General features: G+C 36.9%; 1 protein-coding gene across 2 annotated transcripts in view; it reads right to left on the reverse strand.

The window, feature by feature from the left end:
* Positions 1-12,690, reverse strand: part of lsamp (limbic system associated membrane protein) — a 783,778-nt gene that overhangs the window by 8,294 nt on the left and 762,794 nt on the right. For both annotated transcript variants that reach the window (XM_032590657.1, XM_032590656.1), the window contains 2 exons: positions 12,068-12,188; positions 1,304-1,452 (listed from right to left, as the gene is read on the reverse strand). In XM_032590657.1, coding sequence (XP_032446548.1) covers positions 1,304-1,452; positions 12,068-12,188 — 270 coding nt within the window. The remainder of the gene's footprint in view (positions 1-1,303; positions 1,453-12,067; positions 12,189-12,690) is intronic.

Consider the following 12,690-nt stretch of genomic DNA (forward strand, 5'->3'; position numbering starts at 1 on the left):
CCTTTGTCATTTTCCACCTCTGCCTCTTTATTTGAGCTCGTGGCTTTTTCTTGTTTCTGTGCTGTAGTTTTTGTTCCTCTGCATGCTCCATCTCCTGTTAACCTTGTTTCAAGACTTACACGATTTCTTTTTCTATTAAACCTTCCACAGACCTTTGTCAAATGTCTCTCTGCGTACTAGCCCTGCTTCAATCATACAAAAGATGACAGTATTGTAAAATTGTGTGAAAAAAGGCAACAATTTATGATACAATCCTGGCTGTATTGGTAGCCAGTGAAGGCAATGTTTAATCATTTATTTTCTTCTAGGCTGTTCTGTTGTGATCTCCAAAAGCTGATTGGAAAGTTTTTTTGCTAACAAAAATATGGAAAATGGGAAATAAAATATTCCTAAAAGGAGCTCATGTAATCAGACATCTATATGCCTTTAACAAAGAGAGAGGGTAAAACTAATTGTTATTCACAGTAGCAAATACAGTTTCAGACCATTTTTGCTTGAGTTTTTTTTTTTTTTTTTTACTTGGTTAAATGCACAGGGACAGGTTCTGGTCAAACTAAACAAATGAGCAGACATACCTCAAACCAGCATGACAGTGGATAGGTGATGATTTGGCTCTTTCTGTAGCAAGAGGATCTGTCCATCTTCAATTTACAAAACTGACTTTTCCATCAGACACAATTGCACTATTTTAAGACTTAGTTGCAACTGAATACAGGGATAAAGAAAAAAAATCTCTTTGAAAAAGTCTGGACCTCAGTTTCTAACCTCTCTATTGATCCTATCAGTAGTTCTACTATTAACTTACCCTATTGCTACACCTGGTAAGAACTAGATTATTTTTGAGAACTTATAATGATGTCCTTACCTCTGCTTATGAAGACTCATGGAAACTTGAGTTTGTGAACTGTTGAAATTGAAGACTTTAAATCTTTCTTAACTTTCAAATATCACCCTCACTCTTTTGCTGCGCGTCTATATTTCCACACAAGACTGTGTTCAATGCAGAGATATATCTATCCTATATACCAAATTAGAAAAACTACTATTCAGAGAGGCTTTAAGTCTCTGCTTGGCTTCCAGATGTCGACTGGTAAAGCTTGTAGCAAAACTGAAAAAATCTGCAGTGAGAAAATGTGCTGACATTTAATGATTCAGAGGGAAATAAGATGAATTGAATTAATACTTTAAAGTCAATACGTTTCATAAGTTTTAAAGTTATAGAGACAGTCTACCTCTAAAGAACCAATCTCATTTGGATAAACTTCTAGTTTATACAATATAAGGCCACAGACTCTGTACTCACTATAGAGGAAAACGCTGGAACTCTGAGCACCCAGACGGTTTGAGGCCACACAGGTGTAGTTCCCGTAATCTTCTTCAGTGACATTGGCAATCATGAGGATAGTGTTACCGCCAAGAATCTGGATATTGATGCCTTGAGTATTAGACAGCCTGAAAAAGAGACAAACAGAAAGAGGAAGAACAATTTCAGGTGGAGAGTTATCTGCCAAATCAAAAGCATGAGAGTTAGTTAAAAATGTAGATATACATGACACATGAATTTGATGCGAGCAAACAACAGCAAAGTTCAATGTTGTGCATAGTCATTTTGAACTTTTTTCATTAACAGATTGATACAATGCAGTAAACTTGACTTTTATGAGGGTCTGCAGCACACTTCTCAGATTTATTTTTCTTTTCACCATATAAAAATGACAAAACTGCTGTTTTAAAGCTTGAGTTATGTGCAGTCAGATGTCCTTGAGAATGAAACATTCCTTCTATTCCAGTTATTTGCTAAAAAATTCCCACAGCACAGTTTTGCAGCCCTTTCTGACAAGGACAGTATTCATACTTCTTTAGCATTTTCACACTTTGTGCCATAACAACCATAAACTTCAATGTGTTTTGTAGGGATTTTATTTTGAACACATACCTTTCACATACAGAGTTTTGCATGATGTCTAAACAAGTTTTGTCTTGGTTTTGTTTTACCAGAAATAATTCACTTACTTGAATTATGGATCACTGTAGATCTTTCAGAGTTACAGTGCCTAAAAAATAATCACCACTTTGAATGTTTTACCCTTTTCATTGATTTTGCAAATCAATCACAATAAACTTTTGGCTTTTTTTTTTTAACCAAAAATTAAAAAAAAAAAATGTTAAAGTGAAAACTGATTTCTACACAATTATTATTCAACAGAGTCGGGTAGTAACTAGATCGAAATATAGTTTTGTTGGACATCAGATGAGACACAGATGTTTGACAGACACATAACACTTCACTCCCCACAAACACATCCTGTCCACTGTGAAGCATGGTGGTGGCAGCTCATTCTGAGCATCCAGCTAAAGCTATACAGAAATGAAAGTGGATGTTCTCGAGTGGCCCAGTCAAAGACCAGACCACAAATCAATTGAGAATTTGTGGCTGGACTTCCTTTGCAAGGAAGAATGGAGTAAAACTGCAGCGTTAGGATGGGTAGCACGACTGAGATCTATCCACACAGACTCCATGCTATGATCTATCTACTACATACTGATTTGAAGGGGATAAATATTTATGCAATCACTACTTGTATTTAATTGCCCTTATATTGTAGAAATCAGTGTTCAATTTGACATTAGAGGGATTTTCTAGTAAATTATTTTGTTAAAAAAGCCAAATGTTGTTGATCGGGATTAATTTCAAAATTTAATAAAAGGGTAAAGTGTCAAAGGGAGTGAATGGAGTGGGGTGCAATTATGCCAGACTCTATTCTTGGATAATGAATTGAACAAAACTCTGTGAAATTTTCCACACTTTAAATATTGTTTTGTAAACTAACCCTGGTTAAACTTCTCCAGAACTTTCTTTTTGACCTGTTGACTGTGATCCTTGGTCTTTGTGCTGCTTTATGTTCACCAACAATTTCTAACAAACCTCTGATGCCTTCACAGAACAGCTGGATTTACACTGGTAGGACATGTTCACTATTTAGGTGACTTCTGAAGGCAATTATTCATATAAGCAAACCAAACTTTTCAGAGTTTAATTTATATTTTTTATACATGGTTTTAATTTGACAAAATGTGAAAATTAAAACCCTGTACGAATAACTTTGTCAGGCATATGTTTACTTTGAGTCCAGTTTGCAGCGAATTAAAAACTCAACATGCCTCTGGAAATATGCTTCAGTAAAAGTGTACAACTCGCTGAAAACCATTCCCTTAATTATCATACTCAAATAAAAGTATTTTTATGAAAAGATGCACATGATACATTCTGCTTGTCCTCGAAGCCTTTTACATCTTGAACGAAGTGAAGTTCATTTCAGGCACCTCAACTTAATCCTGCTTAAGCCTGTGTAATTGGTAATCGGAATTTGAGCAGGAGAGCGAGACGTTTGTGCTGACGCATGCTGGGCTGATAGAAAGTATTAACATAAAAAGGGAAACTCACATCATAGCGCAGCATAACTCGGCACACAGGGGAGCAGGGGAACTTGATAAAGTGCTGAAGCCCTTACCATGGGGACACCTTGGGAACGGAGGCGGCGAGCGCATTTGTGTTTGAAAGTCAAAGAGAGAGCATGAAGAGAGGCCAAGTGCTCCAGCAGTGCCCCGCGCTTCATCTAAAAGCAAACCTCTCGGCTGCAAAGATAAGGCCAGAAGCAGCAGCAGCAGATATATTCTCCGGTGCTTTTTCATGAGAAGTGACTGCACTATTAAAAAGGCCTTTCTGCCCACCGAACCCAGTGAGAAAACCAGATAATACGCAGAGCTGCAGGGAGCCGAGAGCAAACAGCTGCTTTCACAAAAGATTACAATTGATGATAGTGATGCAGCAGCAAGGGGGTAGACTGACCTAAAGAGGATGAAAGAACTTTCTTTTGTTGTCAGAGTGTAAGTCTTTTGTTCTTATTAGTGATGCAAAGGTTATTTATTTAAGAGCAGAAAGCTGAGTGCTTTATCTTCAGTTCAGCTTTTAACAAGCTCAGTGTTACTTCCTTTGGTGCACTTTTCTAATCTACAATCTGCACTTTTACTCAGCAAGGATTTAAAATGTACCCTTATATATATATTCCTGCATGTTTGCCAGCTTTTTAATATAGAACAAGACTGGAACTTTTCATCGAAAACGTTGCCAGAAAAGGTGCTCGTTTTTTTTTTTTGTCAGAGCAGCGCTTTTAAGAGATTGATATCTTTCTCCACAGGAAGAGGGCAGCAGAGCGCTACTGGACGTCTTTCACTATTTTAAGCCTGCCTCACATAGCTGATGTAACATTAAACTTCAGACCAAAATGATTTGACCTCTCAATTTAGCGGACAGCGCACAGCGTGAGCACCGGACGGCGGTCCTGGGCCGGTGCAGATGAAACACTGGAGCAAATCATCAGATGGACAGATTTGATTGTGCGATGTGTAGGAGCATTGAAAGTAGGTTATCACTGCCAGGGAATGTGACAGGCCTGTTATGATTCAAGGCTGATGATAAATGTAATCAAGTGGAGAGTCCTGCTGAGAGTCATAACCCAGGGATGATTGAAAATGGTCCATGGGTAGTGACAGTCGTCTATGGGCTGACAAAAAAAAAAAAACAAAAAACAAATGTATCTGTCTGTCACATTAGCTGACAGCTCTATTTCAAAATTCTTCAAGTCAGAAGTTTGGTGTCTTATAAAAAAAAAAAAGCTTCAACCTTTTCACATTAGAATTTTTTTTCACAAATAAGAATTTAAAAAGTATTGCATGTATGGAGCCATTATCCTGATTCCCCTAAATAAAATGCAAAATGCAAAACCATTGTTCAAAACAAGATCAGATGAAGGTCCATTTTTGCAGTTTTTGCCAGGCACATCAAAGATGTGGAAACAAGGTGCTCTGGTCAGTGGAGTCCATAAGCACGCCTAAACACAACATGATTTGTGTGGTGGAAAACTAACACTGTACATCATCCTGAAGGACACAATTCCCTTCATGAAACATAACAGTGGCAGCTTCATGCTGAAGGGAAACTTTTTTCTAGCAAGAAAAGTAAAACTATTCATAGCTGGTAAGAAAATGGAAGAATCTAAATGTAGAATAATTGTGGAAGAAGACACTTTACATCAGGTGGCACAAGATATGGTTAGGAGAAAATACAGACATTTGATTATTGGGTGACAAAAGTTTTTTTTTGGTTGAGGCGTTTCATATTTGGACAATTGTTTCTGCTGTTGACAGAATAAACCTAGTTTGTAGATGTGGATAGATTGTGAAGACGGGCACCAAAAGTGTTTTTCCTGTAATTGCAGCAAAATTAAATGCATGCTGGACTTTTAAGATTTTTATCTGTAAAATTTTTGCAAACCTTGCATCCTTTTCCTTCCACTTGTGGTGATTCAGAGAAAATCCCAATAAAACACAGAATTTTTTTACTTTAAGATAATAAAATGTAAAAGATATTAAGTGGTGTAAAGTACATAGGCACGTTTCTGTGTTAATGGAGAGATTCTACCAAAAATTAATTGAAAATTCCCTCACATTTATGACAGTTTGCTCTGGACCTTATCACATTATTAAATCATCATTATGGCATCAAGTATCTATGAGTTATCACCCACAGCCTGCTGATTTAAGATGATGCTCAGCCCTCTGAGGTAAACCAATTATTTATGTGCTGTGGGCTCTCAGATTGTTGCGCTGTGGGAGATGCTGTGAAGTCATGATTCATTTCTGTTTTAGAGCACGAGCTGGGCTTTATCGCCTGAGGGGGTCCACAAATTCGTGTGAGACAGACTGAAGGTGGAGATGCACACAGACACAGTTGAGTTAAGCCTCTATGCTCAGTGCTCTGCACACCAGCATTTGCTCACATACTTGTGCCAAACCGCTTGTTCCAAATCAAGAGGGTTTGCTTCGCCAGCTTTAAAAACTTCCAATTATGTCATAACATTGCAAAAAAATGGCATCTTTTGGTTTTGCATATATTATCTGTCGAAGCCACAATGAAAATTTCTCAGTTTCCGCATACAATTTGTTGTTGAATCAGAAACAAAAGCTGTTTTAAAGTACAAGAGCTGAAGAGAAACAATTAACTGCAATTATAAGAAAACCATGCAAATATAATCTTACATTACAGCTGTATCTGTGCGTACCTGCTCTAAATACCAGGTTGGGGTATGAAAGGTCTGCTGTTATTAAGTTCAAGGTTAAATTTTTTGCCATTCTTTATCTACAGAAAAGTACTTTTGGTGACATCTGGTGTGACTTTTAGAATAAAAGTTCTTGACAATAAAAACCTTGACGAGAACAAAAGCTTTGATTTAGCTATTATTAAAGTGATTTTTTTCCTGTAAGGGCATAATTACATAGCAAATGTCTTTATTTTCTGAATGAAATGTGATAACCCTGTGTTAAAAGCTCATTCAGTTTATAGACTCACACACACAAGATCTAATAGAGTAGAACTAAAAGACTGGGAACTTTTTATTTTTTATTTCTGATAAAATATATTTTTCAAAACTAAAACACAATCTAAGAGAAAAGCACACAAATGTCTTATGTGTTACAGTTCCAAGTCAAAGTGGAAGAGGAAAATAGGAAAATGAGAAAAAAAAGAACAAAGGCTTTCTGCACGTTACAAAAAGCTAACTTTTCATTTAATGTGTCACAAAAATGAAAACAGTGATGAAGCTGGATTGGTAATTTCTCTAATTGTGTGTTCTCTAATAATGTGGTTGTTCAATTATTTCTGCCTTTTTTTGTGGAAAATGAAATTTTCAACTCTGGTGAAGTGAAAACATCTCAGAATTATTTGATTATTAAAAACAAAATAAGTTAAGGACAGGGGGTCAGCTTGAAATAAAGTGAACAAAACCGCTTGGAAATATCATACCTCCATATTCCATATGACTAAATACTCTATGAAACAGATAATGGAGTATTGGCAAACTGTTAGTCCCAAGTCAATCAGCTGTTGAGCCCTTCAGGCCCTAAAGCAAACGGTGGCTTGGTGAAGAACATATAGCTGTTGACTAGTCTCCTGTGGGAAGTTGACCCACAGCTCAAATAAATGGCTCATATAGGCATTGCTTTAACAAACATGACAGGCAGATGGAAGATAACGGGGCTGTCAAGACTCAACCTTGTTAACGTCTCCTGATTCCTTATCTGCAGAATATTAATGACAAAGGTCCCAAAGGAAAACTTCCAGTGCTGCGTTGTTCTTCAAACTGAGGTGGGTGAAACAACACTTCTAAGTTGACACATTTAATTGACTTTTAAAGCAACTTTGCATTGAAAGTGTCATTCTTTACAGAATGACACGTCATGACTACAGTTATAAACATTAATAAAGATTTCTTCATGTTCATAACTGGTGTTATGCCATATTTATGACAGTGCAATGTCAGTCTTATGAACACCCCTTCAAATAAAATGTTATATTATGCAGTATATGTCAAAAAGAAATTTAACTTTGTGATTTAACATCAGCTCTTTCTGACACTCTGCCGTCCGGAAGTCATTACAACACCGCTCCTCTATTAATACATTAACAATGTTTTTAACCATCATTTCTTTGAGAGGTAGCTTGTATAATGAGCTCAGCGTATGTATAGTTCTACCAGGTGTTTGCTAAAAGCTGCTGGTGCTCTGTGAGGCGAAAGCTCAGAAGCTTGGAGGCTGCAGTTCTGAGGAGGAGCTTCTTTCCTCGAAGGCAGCGCTCGATTCCACCAATTATTTTGCACAGATGAATTAGTGCCACAGGAGATTAAAGGATTTCTCAAACAAGCATGCAGGTTTCTGATGAAGAAATAACATTATAACATAATGCAAAACACAAAAATGTTGATTTTTCGTAACAAAAAACTTTCACAATGTTCAAGGTTTTTGAGATAAACCTGTATATTGCAAATGTTGTGTTCTGTGGTATTCTGTAGGTAATTTTAGCAGCAGTTGTTAAGTTTAAGTGATTATTGACCAGCAGTAGAAAATGTTTGAAAATGTGTTGTTGTTTTTTTCACTGTCAAATGCATTAGTCGCAGAAAGTCAATTAGAAAGAGCTCCTTTACAATATAAAAGTTGGATGTGCCTTAGTAGAAGTGTATGCTCAGTTTTAACATCCCTTTAATGCTGTCATGGTTGCAACTTAGATGATCCAGTGTGGTTGTGTTAAATTTTTTATATCTACATAGGAAATCAAATACTGTAATGAAAAGTGTCAACTTTTAAATATATCACTTTTAACTTCAGCAAAATTTTGACAGCATCATTAAACGGCAATTGAAATGCCAATTTTACCGGTGACCTTTGTGTTCGTGAAGTTAAACCAATGAACCGTGCAAGCTCATGAGCAAGACATCACCTTTAGAATCAGGTAAAGAAGACAGAATATGCTACAGAGCATTAACTTTGGTTCTTGCAGAAGACGTATAAAATTAGGAAGCCAACCATGGCTAAATTGCAGTTTTATGGTGCATTAGGATCATCATCCAAGGAGAAAGAGGAATAACACTTTCCACTGGCAGAGAGGGAGCTGAGTTGCCATGAAGAGGCACAGAGCCAGAATCCTCCAGGGGATAAAACCACTGAGATAGATGAAGGTTGCAAACAACAGATAATGCAAAAATATTTCAGCGACCATAAATCTTTCCTTTCAAGCTCAGACGTGATAGGCCTATTACTTTGGAGACCAAGTCTCTGATAACACTTGTGACTGCTCTAATATTTCCTTGCTATCTTCGGTAAACTTTTCCTGCTGTAGCAGGGGGATGAGAGAAATTACACATCATTGATTTCTTTTTTTTTATTATTATCCACAGAGGCCAAAGCTTTCCTAGCACAAGGAGGCGGGAGATGAGTTTACTGCAAATGAGCAAAATGTCTCAGGTTGTTGAGAGTCAAGTGCTGAATTGAAACAACTTGAATGTCATTACCTTTGAACATCATTTCATTTCGATTGTATTCCAGTATTTTTAGACAGATGCATGAGACTTGAATTGATGGCTTTCTAATGGACATCTGGCTGGTAACACAATCTGGAATATGGCACGGAACGCGAGTAGCTTGATTTGTGTTTTCATTGATTTATGAGGGAAGAGATTTTTAGTTGCAGTACTTCATGAAACAATTGGTTACTACAAGACGGATGATCTGTCCTTTGTCTCTTCAATAAAGAATGTCAAAAAAATCCACTCCTTTCCAAGTAATAGCATTCAATTAAGAGACTAACAGCCAAGGGAGAGCTGAAGTGGGTGATTAGTCATTATTGAACTACAATGATGATTTCATTCTACATTACAATGGGACCACTACGGTCCTATTGTCTATTAAGACTTGAGAAAGAAAAGGAAAAGATCCAATTATAAGCAATGGACAAAGAGACATAAAAAACATGTAGAGCTGGCAGTAAAGTGATTAAGTTTCTGCTATATCTGGAAGCTAAGGATAAGTCAACACAGGACAATATGAAAGAAAAGCTACTGAAACTCAAAAAAACAGTGAAAGCAAGTATTTTAGACAAACACTGCAACATAGGAGGCACTATTTAATAAGGTACTAAGTATTGTACAAGTGAGTAACTTACTGTTAACGATAAATAAATGTAACTATGTATGCTAAACACATGTAAATAGCTAACATATTTTTTTCTCTCTAACTCTGGGGAAGTCATTTTAGGTCTCCATGTCCAGTCTTGGAGAGCTATTGATCTGCAACATTCATCTGCATCCCTGCATCAACACACATGAGTCCCCTCCTTAGCATGTCATTCAGCTCTGCAGTGGTCCAGCAACAGTTGATTCAATTGACTCAGGTATAGTGACAGTAGGATGCATCTATATTTTTGTAAATTTACAAAAAAATATTTCTACAAAAATGTGTGTCCACACAAGTTGCAGCTCCACAGAAAATGATGTAGGAGATATGCCAGGCCAATCGGTGGCACTGTAAAACCGCCAGAGAACAACACAAAAAACACTGAATTATGTCATATTTGTTTTTTGTGAGTCTATCGGGTAGATAGAGAGAGATGGAGCTTCATTTTGATTTTCATCATTTAAAAAAGCTACGTCTCACATGGCCACATGGAAACATAAAGCCAGCGTTTTGAAATTTGTCCACTGGAAACTGATTTCAAAAATGATAATTTCTCATCTCCCAAGATGCTCGATCCATGTGGATCAACAGCCTAGACTTTGCGGAGAGACCTAAACCATCTCTGTGTAGATGGGGCCTAAAAGAAGCAGGATAGTAGATCTTATAGACTGGAGTTGGGGACCTCTTGTTCAGGTCACTTCTATGTTGCAAAAAGCCATTACATATCTGTCACAAACAGTACTTTTCAAGACTATAAGGCAAAATGAGCCTACAAAGGAACACACACTTCACATATAATGGATGTAAAGGGCTGAAGTGTGCCAAGACAGAAGAGATTACTGGACCTTAGCTGTGGATGGAACTAATGGATGAATACTTTATTGATCACAGAAGGAAAATGTATTTACTTATACAGTGGCTTGCAAAAGTATACCACTTGAATTTTTCTGTATTTTGTCGCATTACAACCACAAACATAAATATGTTTCTTTGGAATTTTTTGTGAAAAAACAACACAAAGTGGTATGCAATTGTGAAGTGGGAAAAAAGATTATACATGATACAAAACATATTTTACAAATAAAAAACTGAAAACTGTGGTATGCAAAAGTATTCAGTTCCCCTGAGTTAATACTTTGTGAAACCACCTTACAGTTACAGTTGCAAGTCTTTTAGGATATGTCTATACCAGCTTTGCACATTTAGTGTCTGAAAATTACCCATTCTTCTTTGTAAAGCAGCTCAAGATCAGTCAGATTAAATGGAACACATTTGTAAACAGCATTATTTTGATTTTGCCACAGATTCCTGATTGAGTCCAAGTCTGGAGTTTGATTGTGTCTAACACATGAATATGAATTGTTTTAAACTACTCCATTGTAGCCCTGGCTTTTTGTTTGGGTTGGTTGTTCAGCTGTTGGAGTCTTCTGTAGACTCCATAAGGTTTTCTTCCAAGACTGCCCTGTATGTAGCTCCATTCAACTTTGACCATGTTTCCTATCCTTGCTGAAGAGAAGTAACCCCAGAGCATGATGCTGCTACCACCGTATTTGACAGTGGGGATAGTATGTTCAGAGTGATATGACATATCACTCTTTTTGCATTTTGACCAAAAAAGTTACATTTTGGTTATTTGAAGGTGCAAACGGCTTTAAACATTATAGGCTGAAAAAAAATATTGTCCTCTAAATGACACAACCTGCACTATTTGGAAACAGCAACACCAGTTGAAAAAGTAGACAGCTACCAACAAATGTCCTCAGAATACAGATCTCTGACTTCAACTTGATTGTGAAACGGTGCCAGCAGAAAGTGCATTTTCTAAGGATACTGAAACAAATGTCACTCCCTATCAGCACCCAAACAGCATTCTGCAAATCTGTGGTTGAGGGTGTGTTCACATGCTGCTGTTCAAGAAGGTACTGCAGCTGCAGACAACAGATTCCTGCAGAAGGTAGTGACATGAACTGAAACTGTCACTGTTCCTACCCTCTTTCCCGGTGCAGTTTCAGAATGGCTCCATGAATGGTATTCCATATCCAATAGCAGAACCACCAGCCTCCTAAACAACTTTCTACCAGAAGAGGTCAACATGCTAAACGGCCATTAACATTATTGTATTTTGTGTGCTTTGTTTTATCTATTTAAAACATTTTCATACTAATCTGTATTTAGAATGTAATAAAATTGAAATAAATATTTGTTTGGAGTATCTGTGATGAATTGTTTCCAATGCAATTTGCTTTTGTAAAATTACTGCCAATTTATTAATGTCAATATTTCTGTCTATCTTGAACTTAATGTCAAAGAAATCACACAAGCACAAAACACCCAGGGTTTATGAGGACACTTTAATCTTCTGTCATTTCAAATTCCAAAGTCTGTCACATCCCTGTAATATTTTCTTAGGCATAATTAGGAACATGCAGCTCCATATGGGTGGCTGTCTGAGATCCTGCTGATGAACATGAAAGGGAAAAATTAGATGTGAGGTAAATTGTACCTTTTGTCGTCTCTGTACCATTCAAACTCTGGTGTGGGCACGGCGGCAGCCTCACACTGCAGGGTTCCCAGGCGGCCCACCGGAGGCTCTGAGCTCTGGGTTTTCCTTATTGATGGAGGATCTGCAAATTCACAGATCAAGAAACCACATTGGAAGATCAACTTTTCCACATATGATTTCACTTGCCTGTAGTATTTCATTTTATCTGAAAGAAAAATTTGCTACAACTAAGTTAAAGTTTTTTATTAAAACTTTAGGTTTTAACATAGTATATTATTTTAGAATAGCATATTACTCCTAATAAGCTATTCTACTGAATATTAACCAACATCAAAGGCATTTCATTAAGAACTCGGTGATGGAGTCAGAAACTGCCTTCTTATAGAAAAAGCCTTTTAGCTCATTTCCATCATAAAAAGTGGATACAAGATCAAGTGCACTTTATGAGATTCTTTTAGCAGACCTTTTTTTAAAGCTCATATCAAGTTTTAACCCATTAGTACCACACATCAGCTAAAGCAAAGTAGATTGTTAAGGTTTAGACATAAAAAATGAACCTTTGACCAAACGTCCCATTTTAACAAGTATATTAGCATTCATTGCACACATATCTTTATAAACAA

Source organism: Xiphophorus hellerii, chromosome 18 (genome assembly GCF_003331165.1).
Source record: "Xiphophorus hellerii strain 12219 chromosome 18, Xiphophorus_hellerii-4.1, whole genome shotgun sequence".
Classification (NCBI taxonomy): Eukaryota; Metazoa; Chordata; class Actinopteri; order Cyprinodontiformes; family Poeciliidae; genus Xiphophorus; species Xiphophorus hellerii.